Genomic DNA, 23510 nt, shown 5'->3' with positions numbered 1-23510 from the left:
CACCCCCAGAAAAGCCACATTAAAAATCGTCACCCCCCTGAGATCCCACCTGAAGAATTGTCACCCCAGTATGCCGAATATCAACCGTGGAATAAAGATTGGGTTAGGTTAGGTTTAATGAAGGTTATGTTTATTGTCATCAACTTGCACAACGGAAGAATCGTAAACCCAGAATGGCCCACGTGAAGAATTGTCGCCCTAGGATAGCCCACATGAATTGTCACCCCGTTAGTCATTAGACCATTGCACACTGTTCTATGTGCATTGGGCTCCCCTTTCATTCAAATTGTCCCGTGTCTTCGGCTGTTAAATTGCACGCAAAACACAAAATTGGCCATGTTCTAAACCTTTTTTTTTCCATAAAACTAAATAAATAAATAATAATACATGGTGTGTTACGCCGAGTTGCGTTACCCATTCTTTGAAATTAATTTTCCATTCTTGGCTCCATGCAATATACACGAAGCCTTGATATATTTGTAACAGCCTACACTCTTCCTCGTTTTTCACTCTTCTCGTTATTTTTGCATAAACTACAAACATGTTGACACAGGTTCTAGTGCTTTTCATCATGTAATTGATATAGATAAGAAAAAACTGAGGTGCTACCACTAAAACCTTGCAGAACTTCACTGGCCACTGCATTTCTTCCATCATCTTATCCTTTACTTTTGTTCTCATGCACCTTTCATTAAAAAAATACACTCAAGTAGATTTCCTCCTAGTCCAACATGCTTCACTTTCCATATGAGATACATGTGAGGAATTAATCAAAAGCCTTCCCTAGATCGAGGTACAAGGTTCATCCAGCCCTCCCTTTCTTGCAGCACATCAGTCTCAAGTAAAAACGTAAAAGCTTAATAACTTTAATATACATCACATTCTAGATCTAGAGCCAGACTGATTGTCAAAATGATCATCGAAAGATACTTAACTCAATTATCTTTCACATAATTTCATTGTTACACTGGTCAATGTAAGAACGTTTTCCCCCTTATAAGGGAGGTAGCCAAGTCAAAGGCATGTACCCACTCCTACCCATTCTGCTCCCCTCCATAACCCTTTCCTCCTTCTCATCTTGGCTCCTCATGGATGATAGGTCATCCCTGTATCATGCCCTCTGCCCTGGGTCTGAGGTAATGCAGCAAGACACAGTACATCCATAGCAAGGCTGCTTCATTTCATTGGCAACCCCCCGCCCCCCACTCCATTCACTCATGTAGAGAGAGAAGTTGGAGAAAGTCCTTTGGGCTGCATCAAAATATTTATACATAAGCACCCCCTACCCCTCATCCCTTGCATAACAGTATCATTTATATACATACTCCTCTCATTCCTATATCCTGCCTTCTCCCTTCCATCCTCCACAGATATTCCCCTCTTGCTCAATGCCACCTTCACCCCATCCATCCACCTCATCCTCTCAAATTCACTACTACATCTGTCTCCCACACCTCTCTCACTCATTCTTTTCATGTGTCCCAACCATCCAAATACTATTTCATTAGCCCTATATGTCATCTTTTCTACTCCCACTCTCCTTACCTCTTTGTTTTTCACTTTATCCAATTTAGTAACCCCTACTATACTTTTCAGACATTTCATCTCACATTCTAACTTTTCTTCTCCACTTCTCTGCTCCATACAAAGCTGTTGGCCCTATCACCCCTTCATACAGTCTCCTCTTTGCATCCATTCCCAAAACTCACGGTTTCTCTACTCACTCTGTTCCTCTCCTAATATTCTCAATTAACACTATCCCATATGCCTTCCCAGCTACTCTCAACAGACTCTCCTCTAAAACTAGTACAGTAGTCACATTTATTTTTTGTAAAAATGGAACTATACAAGCACTCCTCAAGTCCTCCAGCATGTCCCTCCCTTAGGGACACAACCTTTTCACTAGCCAGTCCAATATAAGAGTTCCTCCCTTTTTCAGACACTCACCCAATCTGGGCACCTTACCAGCTTTCGTCACTTTCAATGCTCTTAGTTTATTTTATTTTTATTTTTTTTTAGAGCCTTGTCACTTTCTTCTCCCATCACATAAGTTTGAACTGCCCCTGGGATAGGAGGGGAGGAGGCTAATTAAGGGGTAGGGCAACCTTGTGTGATTTTGCATCTAATGTACTATGGTTCAAAACTACCATGTTAGGGAAGTAATATTATTACTGTTTGCAGTAATTCAATCAGTAAATCCACTGCCCTTGTTCTTTTTTGTAGGAAAAATCAATAATGGGAACCTGTAAGAGGTGCTCCAACAAGCTGGACATTAGAGAATTATCTCCCATCAATATCCTCACCTCTATCTGGAGATGCATCTTCAAAGATCAGATGCTCAGTCTCTCAAGAGAGCCAAAAACCTCTATCAACTTCCATTGTATTTCCTCCACCTTTTCACATTGGGAGAGCATAGATTGCTTCCTTCCTCCAACTACAAACTGGTGACACATATTATTGGCTTCAATTACGTTTGCCATATATATAAATGACATGGATGAAGGAGTGGAGTGTTATATGAATTTCTTCGCAGATGACATAGAAATACTAAAGAAAGTAAGAAGAGGAGGATTGTGAATCATTACAGTTAGACTTGGACAAAATCTGGAAATGGACTCAAAAGTGGGAGGTGAACTTCAATATCAAGAAGTGTAGTATAATGGAGTTTGGAAAAAGTAAAAATAGGATATCAAGAAATTATAAAATTGGTGAAGAAGTCAAAAAAGTGAACTCAGAAAGAGACCTCAGAGTAATAATCAGCAAAGACATGACACTGGACAAATATATCAATTAAATAGTCAGAGAAACCTTCAGTCTATTACGGTCAAGGAAAGTGGCATTTGACTACTTGGATGAGGAAATGATTAAAAAAATATTAGTTACGCTAATAAGACCAAAACTGGAATATGCAGCAAAACTATGGACACCCAGTACTAAAAAGAATATAAAGAAATTAGAAAGAATACAAATAGCAATGAAAAGTTGGCACCAACTCTCTCCAAATTAACATACGAACAAAGATTGTCCAAACTGAAACTACCAACTCTGGAACTAAGAAGAGAAAGAGGAGATCTGCTGACTATAGAATCGTGAAAGGAATGGAAATCCTGGATAGAAATTTATTAAAATGGGACAATGGAAAAACAAGAGGACATGAAAAGAAACTCAAAAAGGATAACTATAGAAGAAGAAAAAAAAGCAAGCAAGCTTCCCACATAGAGTACTGGATACCTGGAATAAATTGGATAAAGAAATAGTGTGTACAAACGCTATTCAAGATTTTACGAAAGAAATTGATGCTGAAAGATACAAAGATGGGTCACCATGAGCATAGCTCCCTTACCATATAATACAACTAGGTAAATACTTAAACAACTTGGACAATTGTCTAGTGTTTCTTCCTAGACAAATCTATGGGAAAGCCTGAGGAACACATCCAGGCACCATAGCTGTGGGTTTCCAGTTAGTGACTCTCAAGGCAACAATTATTATAATTTCTTACAGGAGATCCACAGCCCATGACATAGCCATAGCCACTGATTCAGCCTGTAGGTCACTTAGTGAACAGATTTTGTGAAACTGTCTGAAGTGAGTGCTGGACAGTTATTTGCATTTTTTTTTTTTTTTTGTGGTGTTTGCATCTGAGGTATGTCTGTTATCAGGACAATTCTGTACCGGTATTATTTTAGTACAGGGAGATAATCTAGATAATCTAAATATTGACATACAGCATTTCTTTTCTTAAAGGAAAAAAATTCCCACAGAAAGTAGCAACAATGAAAAAGTCTTTCATGTAAGGAAAGAAAAAATACTGTTTCATGTGATTTGTTTTGTGAATCCTTAAATATCACTGAATATATAATTCTCTGAATAACAAACATTATTTTTTTTTCATTCTACTTTAATACCATATAAAACATGGTCAAGAAACATGTTTTCTTTTCAAAATAACAAGAGTCTCATTAACTACACATATCCATTCTACTTAAGTTGAATTTAGAAGTACAAACCATAAAAAATGACAATAACTATGGCCATCACTTGCATAATCTTGACAGGAAAATAACATTATCTTATTGATTATATTTACAATGCACATTATAACATGGATATTTAAAAATAACTTCATGAAGTTCATTTCAACTTTAAACTAAAACACAGAACATCAGATAATACATAAAAACCCAAGAAAAAATATGTACAAAAGGTCTTTTTATACTGTTACCCTGCAGAAACCTACCTCACAATACCATCACAACTTGAAATGCAAATCCTATGAGCTTCATGAAATTTATAACAAGTCTCCATTGTTTCATCAACTACGTTTCCTTACATTTCTCATTTTGATCAATTGGGTCGTAGCCTTCCTTTAACTTCTCCTTAAATGCCAAGTAATTCTTTTTCCGGTCAAAATGCTTGACCCAAGTAGCCGGGCAGGATTCTTCATAGAGTTTTCTTTCTTCTTTACAGCTTTCCACATTTCCTTCCCAATAGGAAACAAGGTAATGATATTATCTATATTTTCATCTCATGTATTAAAAAAAAAAAAAAAAAAAAAAAAAAAAATCCTAGTCATGAAATACACACACACACAAATGTATATATATACATATATATATATACATATATATATATATATATATGAGAAGTGAGGCAAGGGGGAGAGCTGGTGTGGAAATGTTATTGGCAGATAGGGCTGATGAAATAATATTGGGATGGTTTGGGCACACAGAGAGAAAAAAGGATAATTGCCTTTCATCTTAGGGCAGAGCCATCCTCTCCTCTCCATCTTTATCCTCAATGGAGCAGTGTGAAAGCTGGACACTGAAGCACCTAACAAATCTAAAATTCCCTTGTTTTCCTTTTTCCTCAGAATTAATTTAAAGTATGATTTCCAATTATTATTTAAAGAGATAAAAATAAATTTTGTAAAGATACATCTTATGATGAAAAAGGAATTGTTGACCTGATGAGTGTTTTTGAAATCTTTATCTATGGTAAAGATTCAGAAAACACCCTACAGTATGGACAATATTTTTTTCATCATAAATGACTTCAACAATACTCATGGGAATGCAGTTGTGCATTCTTTTCACTCAAATATCCACAACAAGGGTATCAGTGAAAGAAAGGCAGTCAAAGACATGGTAAGGAGCCGGTCCATGGGGATAGCAGTAGTACTAAATCATTTTATCATTCCTCTTTATGAATTGAAATTTTACTCTAACTGACAAATGATGTGTGGATCTGGTTTGTAAAGGTACCCCAAAATAGAGCCCATAAGTAGTGACCCTTATTCATAATTATAAAAAATTAAAAAAAATCTAGTGAAGATACACGGGATGAAGGACCTTATTCAGATACCAGGGCGTTCTCCTGATCTTTACAATATTCTCAAATTTGAAGTCAATTCTTCCTGGGTAAAATTATCTGAATTTCTTAGTCTACCAGGGCATGGTCATGATATGATTTCAGTATTTGGTAAAATTCCAGAATCACACAAGCACTTATAAATAGCATGGATTTTACAGTCTAATTACCTAGCCATTCCAAAGAAAAAAAAATACATCTTTCAAATGCAAAAAGGAAAGAAGTGAAAAATGTGTTTGCATGATAGTGGAACTGAACCCAGTTTTCTCTCCCCTGTGTGGGATACTGACTGCCTAAGTTTAATGCAATCAATACAGGGAACATAGTGTAGGTACGCCCGAATCCACGCGCGGCGCCACTGTCGACCATGTACTGTATACATCGCCATTTGTTGCGGCCCACTAGCTTTTGTTTAGTTTAATTTGAATGCTTCCCGCGTTCAGCGCATGCGCAAGATATTCAAATTACCTTGTTGTTTTGCAAGTGTATGCCCAATTCTTGAAATAGAAACAATTTTTCAGCAATTTAAACGGAAATTTGGTTATCAAACTCGGCAACATAGTTTTCCGAGTAAAAATATTAAGGTAAGGCATCAATATACATAATTTTAAGTTACATAAACAAGTTTATCAGCCTATTTTCTCCCGGAAATGAGAAGCTTAAGATCGTTGATCACTTGATGTTTGAGCTTAGCGGCATTATATGTAGGCATATCACCCATGAATCTGATACGTCCAGTTCGTGTTTGATTTTGTTTACACATCACCATCATCATGTTCATGGTTGCCATGAAAAGGCAAATATGGTATGATGGAGATGTCTCACATTGTTTTTGACATGCTCATGTGATTTGTTGATCCATAAAACACAAGTATTCCAAATTTTAATAAAATTGGACCAGTGGTTTAGAGTTAATGTGTATTTCTTTACCGAAATCTTTACAAATTACCACCCTTAATTCTAACACTTTGTTATGGTAAAGTCTAGCCAAAAATGTGGGCTAAAATAATAATTCAAAAAATCGTATCTCCCTTATTTTTCAAGCTATTTCAAAAATTTAAAAAGCATTTTGTTTCTAGTAAAGTTCTTTCATATGCAACAATAATTTAAGGGTTAATTTTTTTTTTTGTGGGCGTACCTACAGTGCCTGTTCTTAGCAGGTCCAGTCACACACAGCCTTCTTTCTGCTAGCCTCTGATTAAAAAACTAGAATTTTGACACATATCAGGTCATATAGATCACTTCATAATCTTAAATAAGTATACTAAGTAATGAGGAAAATACGTTTATATTATGGTACTGCCTACTGGTGAGGATATAATTATCAGAATGAGTTTACCCTGTCCTAGTCTACAGACTACAGTTCAGCATCGCAGTTTTTATATGTTTACCTCCGGAATCAAGACATTCCCAGAAATTGTCTCTCGCATTCCAACAATTGTATCGAGCTTCCTTGTTTGGAAATGCCGATGATTTTTCCCCATCTGAGCGAGGCATGCCTTCAGTATTGCCAGATTAGTTGTAAACAAACTTTAGGTTTCGTACAAGGGATGGAGAATATAATATATAGACTAGACTTACTCAAGCTTATTCTCAAAATAATGTGGTGAACATGGATACTATACGATAATAAATGAAACGGACAATTAAGTAAAATCCAGTGAATAAGAGATATAATTTGAAAGTAGCACTAGAATTTTTTTTTATCAAATTACCGGTATGTGGTAAACATAGCCACAACACGATAATAAAAGAAACTGACAAAATACAGTGAATAAGAGAAATAATTCGAATAACATTATTTTTCCCATCGCTATTTCATAATATTCTCCACAGGGCTGCCAGATTCCGAACACAATATTATCATACAGGGACCTCAAAATTATTGTTTTCATCATGACAAAATACCGTCTGGGGCATTGGCTGCATGTTATTGTGGCAAAGTAGCATGCAGTTGATACTTTAGGGTCTATATGGGGCGCCCCTACGGACCAGAGCCACACATCATTTTGTCTATGATAGGGGAAAACTCTGTTCATAGAGAAATGATGACACTTTTATACTACGACTGTCCCTCCGTTATGCTGTCCCCCAACCCCTTGTTGCTGTCCTGTACCATTTCTCTGAGTATTCATTTTCTGTTTTCGCCGACCCTGTGGTGGGGAAAGAGAATGCTACCACCAAGTTTTCCCATTTGAGTCGTAGAAGGCGACAAAAAAGGGACGGGGGATGGGATTAGGAGTCCTACTACCTGTAGCCCCGAAAGGGGACATCCCTAAAAACAAAAGAAAAGGCATAAGAGGGTATTTTTTATTTGATTTGATTTTATTCGGATTCAATCATACATACAATAAAATACAATACAGGTAAGACTCGTATTATACATAGTAAATATGATTGTACATTCGAGGATGGCATAGAAAGTCAAAAGACTTATTTCCACTGTGGTCCTCATAAAAAATGACATATTAACTAGGAAAAGATTGTCATAATAAAAGCTAGGTTGATTAAAAAAAACGTCAAAATTGACATACATGAAAAATATGACTGTACAGACTAGAAAAAATAAATGACTTCGAAAATTACTAGCATTAAAGGTGTAAATTAAACATATAAACTATTTTCTTCAGAAAAAACAGTGTCTAAATATAACACTTAACTGATTTTTTAAAACTACTTTTAGAAACAATTGATTGTATGCTGATCGGTAAAGAGTTCCAAGCAATAGCACCAGTGTATTTGAACGAACTTTTCCCTAACAAACTATTAAACCTAGGTACAATAACGGATGACCGACTAGAACGAGTTCTCAAGGTACGAGCATTTCTAACAAGTGTAAAAGTATCAGGCAAATAACTGGGACAAGAGTCGTTTACAATTTGGTGAACATGATTAAGCTTTAACTGAACAACACGTTTTTCAATAGGTAACCAATTTAACAGTTTAAAATGTGTATAATCTAGATGAGGACGAGGATGGAGTTTCAAAACAGTCCTGATTAGTTTGTTTTGACATATTTGAAGATTCATTTTAGAATTTTTAGTTAGACTGCTATACCAAGAAGAACAAGCATAATCAATATGGCACTGTACCAGGGCTGAAGATAGTAGCTTCATTGTCTCTACATCTAGGTATTTTTGAATTCTTGCCAAAAAAATTGTTCTGGAGCTGACTTTTTAAATTATTTTTTGTACCATAACTTCTCCCGACACACTTTGATCAATTTCTGTTCCGAGGTATTTAACAACAGATTTAGGTTGAATACTAGTATCATTACATTGGATAATTAAGTTGGGGGCATTAATGAGTTTTTGTTTAGAGCCAAAGAGAATGGATTCTGTTTTACCTAGATGTAGAGACAATTTATCTATCAACCACTTGCTGACATTCATTAACTCTTCACTAAGTAACGTCTCAATCCTATTTACATCTTTACCAGAAACTATTATGGCTGAATCATCGGCATACAACAGCAGTTTACAGTTAACAGCAGCTTTCATGTCATTCACATACAAAAGAAACAACAGCGGACCTAAAATGCTACCCTGTGGGACACCACAAGTTATTTTAGCTGATTTTTATGTTGTACCATTTACATTCACAATCTGTTCTCGACCTGTTAGATAAGACCTCATCCAATTAATAACATCTGTTTTGAATCCTAACGCTTGTAATTTGAATAATAGAATATCATGATTTACAGTATCAAAAGCTTTCTGGAGATCTAGCATAACCATTCCACAGTAATTACCTCTATCAATTTCACCTTTGATATAATCAGTCAAATTTATCAAACATGTATCTGTAGAATATGATTTTCTAAAGCAGGATTGTAAATCATAGAACAAGTTATTATTATGAATGTATTCATAAACCTGGTTATAAACAACTCTTTCCAACCTTTGATATAATACTGAGCGCTGAGACAGGTCTATAGTTACCGGAATCTGTTTGGCTACCTTTCTTGTACAAAGGAATAACTTTCGCTAATTTAAAATCATTGGGAGCTTTGCCCTGTTGAATCGAAAAATTGATTAAGTAAGTGATACAGGGAGCAATCTGCTCAGCTGAGTCATTCACAAATCTGGCTGGAATATTATCTAGTCCGGTAGCCTTAGATCTGTCAACAGTTTTCAACAATTTATACACATCTACCTTAGCAACCGTAGACAGAGCAAAGGTGTCATGGGTTACACCCTGATCCCTATAATAATTATTAATGTGTTCTTGGCCAAAAAGACCTGAAGGTACTGGTAAATTACTTACGAGGGTGGTAGCAATGGTGGTGAAAAAGGAGTTAAATTTTTTAGCCACTGCTACTTTGTCGAAAGAAACAATCCCATCAACATTTAGACCAATGTTACTACTTTTGGATTTTGGATTTTTGGAAGAACCTAACTGTTTGATTGTTTGCCAAAGTTTTTTGGGGTTGTTTTTGTTGTTTTGAAGATAATCTTTGTAATGTAGTGACGCAGCCACAGGCGGTCACACACTTGTAATATCCTACCTTTGCTCTGTCTACCATAACCTGAACCTCGTTCCGTAAGTTCTTATACATAGCGAAAACAGATTGATCTTTTGCTTTCTTATAATCTCATAAAGCCTTATCTCTCCTGTTGATCATATTCAAGATGTCACCAGTAAACCACGGCTCGTAACGTTGTTTTACTCTGATGGATTTTGCAGGAGCTATATTGTCTAATACACCCAAGAACAGAGTTTTAAAATTATTCCAAACTTGATCAACATCTGTACAATTGACGACTGAAAACCAGTTGACCGCAGACAACCTTTCACAGAACAATTCCTTGCTGTAATGCTTAAGAGAACGAACTTTTATGGTATTATGCTGATTGATTTGTTGTTTGGAAACCTTCCTGATACAATACGTAGCTTTATGATCACTCAATCCAATATCAATTACTCCACTAGAACACATTTTCTGAACATCAGATACTAAAATGAGACCAATAATAGATTCAACAGTGGTACTTACTCTGGTAGGTTCAGTGATAATTTGTTTCAGATCATTCATTGAACAGAATGTCTTTAAAGCATTATGCAAAGTATTCGAGGTTGAATCTACATGCGTATTCAAGTCACCAGTTATAATCACTTCCTTGTTCAGAAAGTCTGTAGCATTGGAACTCACATCCTCAAGCTTACTATAGAAGTCATGTTGCCAGGGCGGTCTATAACAGGCACCTACGAAAATAGGCTTAGACTTTGGCAAGAGAATGTTTATCCACACGGCCTCTAACTCACTGATCATATCTGTCCGTTGATCAAACGCGATGTCGTTGCGTATGTAGACAGCCACGCCGCCACCATCCCGGTTACGATCTCTCCTCACGATGGTGTAGTTGTTGATCTCCACCTCCAGATCCGCTATCGTATCGTCCAGCTTGGTCTCGGTGAAGCATAATACTGCAGGGGTCGTCCTCCGGGCAATCTCTCGTACCTCGTCCAACTTTGACGTCAGGCTGCAAACGTTCAAGTGAACAATTTGTAGGCCCTTGCTCAACAAACAGTTCAGTTTGGCATCCATCTCTGCGGACTGAGTTTGTGTAACAGACTCAGTCTGAGGTACTGTGGCGGGTGTATCATCTGGGTCTGTTCCAGGAGTGTCATCCACTACACCAGGCAGTGCAGACAAACAGCAACTGGGGCAAATAAACGAAATGTCCTCACCAGTTATCTGTAGCTCCTCATATCGGTCAGCAGGGAAATCACAACAACGAATGTGGGTCCATCTGTCACATTGGTCGCAGGACAGGGCTTTACTGTTGGATCTCACACCTACTTCACAACACGTGCACGGGAATCTAGACTGTCTCTTTCTGCTCACAGGGCCAGGGCATTGATGAATGTCACCAGATAATAGCAGACATATTGCTATTATAACACTGTCACTTCCGGGTTTGTTGTTTACCGCGGAAGTACACGAATGCGTTCCGACCCTGACCTTGTTACTGCGTTTGGTAACGGAAGTGGGCGATAATAGGTGTTTGTAGATAATCCATCGGCCAAATCCAAAGTGTTTGCAACAGCCATCACAAGTCAAATAGTTCTCAATCCGATCTTGAACCTTATATTCATATTCTGGAACCCTCGATTTTCTTAACCGTCCCTAAAAATGGATAAAAATCACTAAAACATGGAAAGCCAAAATGATGCCAACTTTACCCGCCATCATGACGGTATATATTCAAATAAAGTACGTACGTTAGTATATAATACAGGTGACAACATAAAAGCTAGTCTGGGAGTTTTCCAAACAGTACCCTAAGGTTTGGGTTTTTTAATGTGCGCGGATGTGGTACAGATGAGAGTAAAAGGGAAGAGATTGGCAGTACGTTTGTGAGAAGAAAGATGGATGTGCTGGCTTTGAGTGAAACTAAAATGAAAGGAAAGGGCAACTGTGAGTTTGGGAGTGTAGCTGGGAGGTACTCAGGAGTGAAGAGGGGATTAGGGAGAGAAGGGGTGGCTATACTAGTAAGTGAAGAGATAAATAAGCGGGTAGTGGATTGGAAGGAGGTTTCATCAAGGTTGATGTGGATGAAGGTGAAGCTGGGAAGGGAGATGTGGGTTTTTGTAAGTGCGTACGGACCTGGTAGTGAGAAGAGCGTAGAGGAAAGGGAGGCTTTTTGGGTAGATATAAATGAGTGTATAGAGGGATTAGGGAGAAATGTCAATGTAGTTGTATTGGGAGACCTTAATGCTAGGGTAGGAAATGAGCCAATAGACGGAGTGATTGGGAAGTATGGAGTTCCCGGTAAAAATCGTAGTGGAGAAATGATGGTGGAAATGTGTCTAGAAAGAGAGTTGATGATAGCTAATACAGTATTAAATAAGAAAGTCAAGCATAAGTACACATGGGAGAGGGTGGTGGATGGAAGGGTGGCAGATAGAGCGTTAATGGACTATATAGTGGTGACCAGGAGTATGGTAGGAAGAGTTAAGGATGTACATGTTCTAAGGGGAGAGAGTGGGGGAATATCAGATCATTTTCTGGTAGAAGGTAAAATGAGAGTGGAGAATAGGTGGAGAAAGAGGAAAAAGACAGAAGGTAGGGAGGTACTTAGAGTGAACTGCTTAAATGAGGAAAAAAAGGAGAGTGAGTTTAAGAAGAAAATGAAAGAGGAGTGGGAGGGAGTAAAGGATAAAGTAGAACTAGGAGTGGAGGAGGAATGGGGATGGTTCAAGGAGGGAGTCATAAGGTGTACAAAGATGGTGTGTGGAACAAGGAGGGCGGGAGGAAAAAGAAGGAAGGGTAGTGAGTGGTGGGATGAGGAAGCAAAGAAAGGTGTAGAAGAAAAGAAGCAGGCATTCATAGATTGGCTGCAAATTAGGACGAGGGAATCGTATGAGAGGTACAAAGTAAAGAGAAAGGAAGCTAAGCATAAGATAAAGGAAGCAAAGAGGAGAGCAGATGTGAAATGGGGTAAGAGTATGACAGAAAATTTTGAAAGTAATAAAAAGATGTTTTGGAAGGAAATAAAAAAAGAAAAAGGGGGCAAATCAAGTAGAGAAGAAAAGGTAAAAGGTGCAGATGGAGAGATGATAATGGAAGAGAAGGCAGTGAGAGGAAGGTGGGCAGAGTATTTTAGGGAGTTGCTAAATGTGAAGGAGGATAGGGAGGGAAAGGTAGTTGCAGTGGGAAGCGCTAAGAAAATGAGAGTGATGAGTGAGGAAAATGGAGGAGAAATAAGGAAAGATGAAGTGAAAGCAGCTGTTAAGATGATGAGAGCAGGTAAGGCACCTGGTCTGGATGGATGCCATGCAGAATGTCTGAAGAAAGGAGGTACAGTGATGGTGGACTGGCTGGTGAGGTTGTTTAATGTTTGTTTGAGAAACGGTAGAGTGCCGGAGGACTGGAGGAGTGCCTGTATAGTTCCGCTTTACAAGGGAAAGGGGGACAAGTGTGAGTGAAGTAGTTTCAGAGGGATCAGCTTGTTGAGTGTAGTTGGGAAAGCTTATGGGAGGATCTTGATTGAGAGGATTAGGAGAGGAACAGAGGGAGTAATTGGTGAGGAACAGTGCGGGTTTAGGACAGGTAGGGGATGTGTAGATCAGATCTTTGTGGTAAGACAGATATGTGAGAAAGCTGTAGGAAAAGGTAAGGATGTTTTTTAGGCTTTTATGGACCTGGAAAAGGCTTATGACAGGGTAGACAGGAAGACACTGTGGGAGGTACTGCAGATATATGGGATAGGAGGAAAGCAGTTAATAGCAGTCAAGAATTTTTACGAGAGTAGTAGTGCTTGTGTTAGGATTAGAAATGGAGAGAGTGAATGGTTTGAGGTAAAGGTGGGACTTCGTCAGGGATGTGTTATGTCACCCTGGCTGCTGTTCAATCTTTACATGGATGGGGTGGTGCGAGAGGTGAATGCAAGGGTAGTGGGTCAGTGGTTGGAGATATCTAAAGAAAATGGAGAAAAATGGGAGGTGAGCCAGTTGTTGTTTGCTGACGACATTGCACTTGTAGCAGGATCAGAGGAGAGATTGAGGAAGTTAGTGACAGAGTTAGAAAAGGTGTGTGAAAAAAGGAAGCTGAAGATAAATGTGGATAAAAGTAAGGTGATGAGATGTACAAGGGGAGAGAGTGACAGTCGGCTGGAAGTGAGTATTAAGGGTGAAAGACTGGAGGAAGTGGATAGTTTTAGATATTTGGGTGCGAATGTAACAGGAAAGGGAGGAGTGGGGGTGGAGGTAGAATGTAGATTGAGAGAAGCTAGTAAATGCCTTGGTGGATTGAAAAGTGTAATGAGAAATAGACATCTGGGAATGGATGCTAAGAGGAGGTTATATGAAGAAGTAATTATACCAACAGCATTGTACGGGGCAGAAACATGGAACATGAGAGAGGAAGAGAGAAGGAGTTTGAAAGTGTTTGAGATGAAATGTCTGAGAAGTATGATAGGGGTTACTAGGCTAGATAGTGTGAGAAATGAGGAGGTGAGGAGGAGAACACGGGTGGAAAGGGAACTGGGAGATAGGGTTGATGAAAGAGTATTAGGATGGTTTGGACACATGGAAAGAATGAGTAAAGAAAGATTAGTAAAAGAAGTGTGGAAGGCGTGAATATGAGGGGGCATCCTAGGATGAGATGGATGGATGGGGTGAAAGGGGCATTACAAAAGAGAGGAATGTCTGTGGAGGAAGGACGGGAGAGGACAGAAGATAGGGGTGAATGGAGAGGGGTTGTGTATAAATGATGCTATGATGCATGAGGGGGAGTGGGTTGGGGGTGGGGGTGGGGAGGTATGTGTGAGAATAAAATTGACGCAGCCCGAAGGGATTTCTCCCCGTCTTCTCCTTTTCTGCATGAGGGGACGGAGAGGGGGGGGGTCGCCGAATTTATGAAGCGGCCTTGCTGTGGATCCGCTGTGTCTTGCGACACTGCTTCTGCCCCAGGGCAGTGGACAGGATGCAGGGATGACCCGTCATCCAGGAGGTGCCAAGATGAGAGGGAGGGAGGAGGGTCGAGGGGAGTGGAATATATAGGAAATGGAATGGGTGGGAGTGGTTTCTATGCCTTTTTCTTTGTGGCTACCCCCCCATGTAGGGCGAAAAAGCCTTTGGTATATGTATGTATGTATGTATGTACAGTATGACAAAATGATGACACTGTTCTTAAAGAAATATCGTACATTTTGAAATCTAATATCTATCCCTTGAGATAAATAAAATGTACCCTTTATGTCCCCAAATCTCTGGACAGTGGAAGGAGGAGGGAGTGGTTGAGGGGATGAGAATTCTCGTATTCTGGGAAGGGGGATAGCTGCAGTTGGGAGCCAAAGTCCAGGAAATTTGGAACGCCGGTCGGGACCACGCACGTTCCCTTCAACCCGAGCGTGTGATTATTTCCCAAAGATGGGAGCAAACTCATGTAACAGTCCTAGGCTTATTAAACAGAACACACCACACTGGTTTTATTATATTTCAAATTATTTCCACAAACAGTAGCATGCAAATAATGATTATAAAGAAATTCACCGTTGTTCTAATACCAATTAACTGGACACGATGTGCTGATGCCTTTGGACATCCTACCTGGCTAGCCCTGCGCGCTATAATGCTAGCTAGAATTAAATACCTTTAATGATTCTCTCACGTGATAATTTAACAATTGGCGATGTCTTCATATGAATGGATGTCCTCGGTTGTACAGGAAGCCGATAATATCCTTGGATCCAAGCGTTGTGCAGAAGGCGGCGGGAACCATGCTCGTCTTTTGTCGTTGGCACTGTTCGTGGAGTGGGAGGGGAATCACGCCCAATGGTTTCCTTTTCCCTATCTTCCGCTGCATGCACTCACAAAAGTTTTTAAATTCCGATTGAACTGGTAGATTCTGGTTTCGGTGCATATTGCGAAGCACCTTGGGAGTACGTCACAGTGGGTATATCACGGTGGGTCCATCACGGAACACATTCCCGTTTCAGCAAGTCTCCGTAGCACTTAGAATCACTAATGCATGATTAGCGCTAGCCAAACGATTCGCAACGAGAAGGGAGGTGGGTGGGTCCTCGGAAGGTACCCTATGGGAGAGCGTGACGTGTCTAATTTTTCCGTGAGGACGTGAAGCCTACTACCTTCTTTGAGAACGGGATGCTGACTGCCCGAGCCCGTGAGCGCGGTGCCAAACTGCCTGTTCCGATACACTATTGTCGGCGATCCTTTTTCTAATCGCCAAATTTCGGGAGGAATACAATGCACCTTCTGGGCAGGAGTTAAATTATTTCTAATAGTCCTTTCAGGTAGTCACTAGTTACGAGAAAGGGCTATATGACCCTAACTAGCCTAATTAAAACTAGCCTAGACAAAAAATGGCAAGCACGCAGAGGTGGGGGGGGGGGGTGAAACCATTATAGAATCAATTCGAACTGTAACACCTGGGCGAAATATATTAATCTTAATCATAACGCACAAAATACAAATACGATATGGTGAACCAGTAACTGAGAGATTGAGATATTCCAATCTTAACATTATAACATCTGTGATGTTTTCGATCATGGGCCTACGAAGAGACATCTTGGGAAACAGGGTGCGAAATTCCCGAGTAAATAGAAGATACTTTAAACTCGATAAGGCACTGTAACTGACTGCTAAATTTGCACAACAGTTATTGGAAGGAAGGGAGAGGGAAAATACCAAGAAGTAGTTACTAGAGGTCTTAAGACTCCCAGCGATTCCATAGACCAGAGAAAAGTAATAGCCAAAAGGGCTAAAAGGAGACGAAAAAAAAAAAAAAAGTGAAAGCGGGCAGTGTTAGCCAAGGAAAACGAATACTATATGGTACGTTAGCGGGGGGGGGGGGGGGGAGAGTGAGGGAGAGCTAGAAAACCTCTCCACTGCGCAGGTAGATGATGACGTCAACGGAAATATCGAGACCAGGGTTCCGCGGGTCGGAGCGAAGCTCCATCTTCTGATTAAAGGGGTAGCTAAGGCAGAAAATAACATATAAAAATGCCAACAGTTTGTATAGTGCAGAAGTGCAATGCCGTTAGACTGAAAGGTGATAAAAATATACATTTCTTTTCACTACCCAAAGAAATGGATTGAATTATGTGGCACACACAATACTCGGTCATCTGGATATGTATGCAACCGTCATTTTGAAAGTGACTATTTATTAGCAACATTTCCTGAAATTTTCATTCAATTGCAAATAAACGGACTAAGTAATCCGGTTAAAACATAACTGAGCTTGGTGGAGATAAAGGTCTACATATAAAATCCACGCTTGAGGAGATATGGAAACCCACGCAAATCCAAAATGTAATATCATAAAAACCATATCATGCTTTTATGTCTCATTACTACTGGGTTTATATTCAGCTAGTTGGTGTGTATCAACAGTATGATATCTTCCTCATCTACCTGGTCAACATATAAATTGACATGTCATCCCATCTAATAACTCGTCATATTAATATAATCCACCTAATGTGAAAGCATGGAAAACATTTTTATAACTTTTCTGGCGGTCATATCTCAGATACTGATAATTTGAGGATAAGAAAGTGATACTGAGTAATTTCAGTATCATGTGTAGTTTTAAATTTTACCATACATACAGATGGTTTTCTTTAAAGTTTACATTTTCTTCCACCTCTCACTCTCTCCCCCTCTGTATTTCCTATGACGTCACGGTGGAGGTGCGCGGAGGGGGGGGGTGCTCAACGTACCTTATAGTATTCGTTTTACCTTGGTGTTAGCTAGTCCCGTGAGCGAAGGAAATTGGTAACTGAAAGGGCTGAAAACAGACGAAAGACGATGAGAAGTAATAGGCAGTGTGTCACAATGCAAAGTTACACTTAATGCATCATTTCTAAATTTTATTAATACTGAAAAATTCAAATAAATGATCTTTTTCAAATTAGTGTTTCATTGGAAATAATCAAATATAATCACATTTTAACACATATAGCTCAATAGCAAATTACATGTAATAGGCCTCATCATCAGTGTAATGAAATGAAACTTTTTAAGGAAACCTTTCATATTTGTATGTAGTTAAAAATAAATATTCTTATTCTAGACATAAGCTATACCTCATGGCTTATAACATCACTCAGAGTCAGAATGTGAGGTGTTACTGTATAGTTCCTTGGCTGCCAAGAGAGAATACATATCATTTGTTGGGTTAAAGTTTTTACAGAATGATCCAGTAGACTTCATACATTCTGTTGCTAGCAGCTGTCTTCAATCTATTTCTTTCCTTAGTTTTGAAAATGTTAATTTTACTAAAAACTCACATTCTGCATTCGAATAGGGTAGGCTAAGAACAGAGTGCAAACTGTGAAAGGTCTGTTAAGTTTGGTTTATCTTTTAATAAAGCAGTCCAAATCTTTCACTGTCCTCTGTATTCAAGACTGGGTTGTCACATTCCAGTGGCAATATTTGCAACTGATCATCCAGTCTTTGCAATAATGGGCTGTCTTCTGGAGGTATAAGAAGGGGCAAAGAAGGAAATGACTTCCTAAAATTCAATGATAAAGCATTAGTTGGAGTCGGACAAATCAGTTTTGAGATGACATTGTTGCTGAAATCACACCTCTTTTTTCACAGCAATCCACAGACATAAAGCTGCGGCAGCGTTGGAAAAAATCCTGCAACTCAAGATTTCCTTGCTGTTACACGGGAGTCTTGCAGTTCCTGTAATACTTTTACACCTAGATATACTTGTGTCAATGAGATGTTTATCGTTTCTATTTGGATCTATCAAAGTTCTGTTTTCGTTACATATTCTGTCTCCATGAATGAAAGGAGTATTCTTAAAAAGAACACTTTCAGAACAAACAAGCAAACAACATTAACTTTCTCCTCACATTTCTAAATAACACTAGAATTCAAAAACAGACTAACATCAGGGACAATGTTGCCAATGCAATAAAAGAAATTAGGGAAAACCTGGACAATAACAGCCCTTGGACCTTCACAGACACCTCAGGAAAAAAGGCAATGACATTAGAAAACCTATACACATTCCTAGAGATAGGCCTTTATCTTTCCCAACTTCCACCAAAGTGTCATAGAGAAGCAACTAGAAGGGATCTAAATACTAGAAACCCATTAGCTTACACATACATATTAGACATAACCAACGCTTGCAACATCTCCCTCTCTGACCAGCACCATTATGCTAAACTGAATAGCCTTCAGTCACAGCAGGCCCCTAGCTCCAATACAGCCCAACCTTCAACCTGGTGTTCCTACCATCTTTCAACAAGTCACAACACCAGAGACTGCATACAGAAACAACAAGTGCTAACACAACATCGCACTACCCCTTGCTCAGTTCATGGGACAACGACACACACAGATGCTCAATGTAGAGCACAGCAATACCAACACCCGCAGGCACAACACCGCACTACCCCTTGCTCAGTTCATGGTACTACCTCCCACACAGATTCCCAATGTAGAGCTCAACAACAAATCAAACAACTCACGCCCCCCCCCCAGACCACCCAACATGTCAAAACCAACACGGCCAGGCAAATACTGCAACCTACACAAAATCACAACTCACTCCAACGAGGAATGTTCTCAACAAAAATCACAACCACAACCTCATCAGAGAACAAACAAACAAGTTACCGCACCTCGACAAACACCCTCCTCCCACACAACACATACAACTCAACACCGATTGGGGGAACGTGCACCAGCCTCACGCACCAAACCACCATAAGAACGTCCGACACACCACACAACTATATCACTCTAAAAGTAACACTAGATCAAATAAGTGTTGACATGATGGTTGATACAGGAACAAACCTGAACCTCATACCCAGAGCTCTCTACGAAGCACTTAATGACCCACCCCAAATCCAGTACTCAAACACAGAAGGCCTACTAATAGAAGGATCAACCATATCACTTCATGATATGATTGATATAAATATAGAAGTAAACAATTCCCAGGTAGGCCTCACATCCTTCCACTTAGCTGATGAATGGAGTCTCGACCAACAAGGTATAATAGGTTTAAAGTCCCTACGAGACTGGAAGGCAATAATTAACTTAGATACCAACAAAATCTCCTTCCAAGATGTCAATGACATCTCCAAAACTCCTGAAACACCCGACCCAGACACACAACCCCTTTCATGTCTATCTGGCTTAAATAACCCCTCTCCAACTAAGAGCTACTCATTCCGTCCACCACCTTATGTCACCTCAAAAGCACTGATGTCTAACACAGTCATCATACCCCCTAGACATTCAATAACAGTTCCACTATACATACCCGGAGCAATAGAACATCAGGATGTCATAATTGACCCAGATACGTCAAGAATAAATAACATAACCCTAGAATCTTCATGGGATGTAGTGTCAGAAAATAAACACACCCTAGCTATGTTAACGAATCTCTCAGACCAACACCGCAAAATTAAAGAGAACACATACATTTGTTCAGTCCACCTCCATAATTCCCCAATCCAGGAACCACCCCCTCAACACATCAACACTGTAAGACAAACACAAACCCTCACCCCTATCTACCCCAACCAAATCACAACATCAGCCAACGGAGAGATGCGTGACAAGCTACTAAACCTCCTCCAAAGGAATAGATCGGCTATCGCCTTAGAAGGCGAACCCCTAGGCAAATGTGATATAACTAAACACCACATCCAAATCCCCCCCAACACCCCCCCCTCATACACCCCCGCTTACCGCATACCCCACAGTAGGAAAACACAGGTAAACAACAGTGTGCATGATATGTTACACCAAGGTGTAATTTCTCACTCAGATTCCCCTTGGAACAGTCCCCTCTTCCTAGTCCCTAAGAAAGACGGAACCCTACGCCCTGTTGTAGATTTTAGGAAGGTAAATCACCTAACTCAATCTGACCCACACCCACTACCTGCCATGCAGGATGTCTTACAATCTATAGGTAACGGAAACGCAGTATTTTCCACAATTGACCTTAAGTCAGCCTTCTGGCAAGTGGAATTGACTGATGAATCAAAACCCGTAACTGCATTCTCCACAGATAAGGGACATTTCCACTTCGAGCGCATGCCCTTTGGCCTTAAGAATGCCCTCTCAACCCAACAGAGATTAATGACTCGCATTTTCAGCGACATGATAGGAATCTCGTTATTCGTCTACTTAGACAACCTCATCATCTATAGCCCCACACAAACTGACCACCTCCATGTAATAGAGATTGTCCTAAAAAGATTCAAAAACACCGGATTGAAAATCCAACTAGGAAAGTGTAAATTCCTACAGACGGAACTCACCTTCCTAGGCCATAAGGTCGATGCCCGAGGCATCCACACAACCACAGACAAAATAAACACAATAACCAATTTCCCAACCCCCAGAAACGCAGATGAAACAAGAAGTTTCGTAGGACTAGCATCATACTATAGACACTTCATAAAAAAAATTGCACACATAGCATCCCCTCTCACCAAATTCACAAGGAAAGGCGAGACCTTTAAATGGTCTGAAGCAGAACAGCAAAGCTTCGACACACTTAAACATGCTCTTACCACAGCCCCTGTCCTAGCCTTTCCTGACATGAAGAAAGAATTCCTTCTTTACACCGACGCCTCCTCTAAAGGAATAGGCGCAGTCTTACAGCAGAAAGACGAAAACGGGAAAGAGCACCCCATAGCCTACGCAAGTAGAGTACTGAATAAGCCTGAAAGTAACTATTCAACTACCCACAAAGAAGGACTTGCATTGATATGGGGCTTGAAACATTTCAAATATCTTATACTAGGCTATAAAATAAATGTTTTTACAGACCACCAACCCCTAGTCTACCTCTTTAACTCTAAAGACTTACATGGCAGAATTGCTAGGTGGAAAACCACCTTATTGGACTTTGATCCAAAAATAACATACCTAGCTGGAAAGGCTAACGTAGTAGCCGACTCACTAAGCAGACAAATCCACATATCCACCTTAACAAAAACAACCTGTATTCCTATGCAAGACCTTAGAGAAGAAACAGACAAAGACCCGACATGGTCTAAAGTAAATCAACATCTACTTTCAAGAACACCCTTACAGTCCCGACCACCTGTCCCTATAGAGGAACTCAAACTGGTCGACGGAATCATAAGGAGAACCACTAACGACAGAGAAGTTACTGTCATCCCCAAAGCCCGAGTTCCCAAGGTCCTACACATATTGCACGACAGCGCAATGGGAGGCCACTCGGGCAGGGATAAGACACTGAATACTGCTAGGCATTCATATTTTTTGATAAATATGAAAAAAGACATAACCACACATATAGACCAATGTTTAATTTGCAGCCAATTCAGAGGACCTGACCCAAAACAACTCAATATCAAAGACATCCCACTCCCTGCTGAACCATGGGAAACACTTGGCATTGACCTACTTAAAATGCCAACGAGCCATCAAGGTTCCAATTATGTACTCACGGCAGTCGACTATCTGTCAAAGTACACAATCCTAGTTCCACTACAGGACAAAACAGCAGAGACTGTGGCCAAAGCATTGGTTAACAACATATTCTGTAGATACAACATCCCCAGGCGAATGCTGTCTGACAATGGTTCAGAGTTCAAGAACGAGGTAATGCGCGAAATAGCACATCTATACAACATAGATCAAACCTTCGCCACTGCCTACCATCCACAAGGGAATGGACTAACAGAACGCACTAATAGAAAAGTGCTTGAAATCCTCAGACCTTTGGCCAACGATCTTACGGACAGTTGGGAAGATTGGCTACCCCAGGTACAAGCCAGTATCAACAGCACAGTCAACTCCGCAACAAAGATGTCCCCCCCATGAGATCATTTTTGGCCAAAGAATGCGCCTACCCTACCAAATCTTCAACCAACCACCACCACCCTTATACAACCTAGATAACCTTACCCAATGCCTAAAAAGAGGCATGCAAAGTATATACAAACAAGTCAGAGAAAACCTCAAAGCAGCTCAAGAAAGAACAAAAACAAAACAACACAAACGATCATCTCCACTCAACATAACACTTGGAGACACAGTCATGGTCAGAGATTCTAATAGAACTAACAAACTCAAACCCAAGTTCTTAGGCCCCTTCACAGTCACAACCTCACTCCCCAACAATGTTTTCCTACTAACGGACCCTTCCGATCACACAACCGTAACCATACACGGAGAGAAATTGAGGAAAGTTAAACTTAACCTCAACCCAACCCCACCTCCTAACCAGAACCCACCTACCGGACTAACAAATAACCCAACCAAGCGCAATTCCCATCACATGACACTGCGTCGACGCAACTAAAACATACACTCTAGCTCTCGCCCCTGAAGATGCAGGACGTCATGCATTCCTCAGTGGAGGTTAAAATGGCCAAATTACAATAAGAACTCCCTTCCGCATATCTATCAAACCTTCTCTACTTCCTTCCGACCACTATAACCTTAGCGAGAGTCAGATATACATATCCTCATTCACTAAAACATAACCTTCATCCACAGGATGCAACAACTACTTCTGCTACCCCTTCTCGTCCACCTCTCACTCACCATTCCCATACTGATACCAGGAGCAATCGTCAACAACCACGGCACTACCGCATGCGTAGAAGACTCCATCATGGTCAAGATGCGTATTTCTCCTGAACTCTTGA

General features: G+C 40.0%; 1 protein-coding gene across 1 annotated transcript; it reads right to left on the bottom strand.

Annotated features, from left to right (window-relative positions):
• Window positions 1-4056: 4056 nt before the first annotated feature.
• On the bottom strand, window positions 4057-6943 carry LOC143027121 (cytochrome c oxidase assembly factor 6 homolog). Its single transcript, XM_076188153.1, has 2 exons — window positions 6762-6943; window positions 4057-4483 (listed from the first exon to the last, which is right to left on the bottom strand). Exons 1-2 carry the CDS (start codon window positions 6865-6867, stop codon window positions 4320-4322), a joined length of 270 nt encoding a protein of 89 aa, XP_076044268.1. The 5' UTR covers window positions 6868-6943; the 3' UTR covers window positions 4057-4319.
• Window positions 6944-23510: the final 16567 nt, after the last annotated feature.

The sequence above is a fragment of the Oratosquilla oratoria genome, chromosome 1 (assembly GCF_046742065.1).
Source record: "Oratosquilla oratoria isolate Oo_2021 chromosome 1, ASM4674206v1, whole genome shotgun sequence".
Taxonomy (NCBI): domain Eukaryota; kingdom Metazoa; phylum Arthropoda; class Malacostraca; order Stomatopoda; family Squillidae; genus Oratosquilla; species Oratosquilla oratoria.
This window is presented reverse-complemented; position numbering and strand designations above follow the sequence as displayed.

What these genes read in the sequence shown, in the direction of transcription:
- LOC143027121 (XM_076188153.1), bottom strand. Translation starts at nt 6,867, where the DNA reads ATGCCTCGCTCAGATGGGGAAAAATCATCGGCATTTCCAAACAAGGAA. An exon ending in GGAATGTCTTGATTCCGGAG is followed by an intron (nt 4,484 to 6,761) that starts GTAAACATATAA and finishes CCTATTGGGAAG; the next exon opens with GAAATGTGGAAAGCTGTAAA.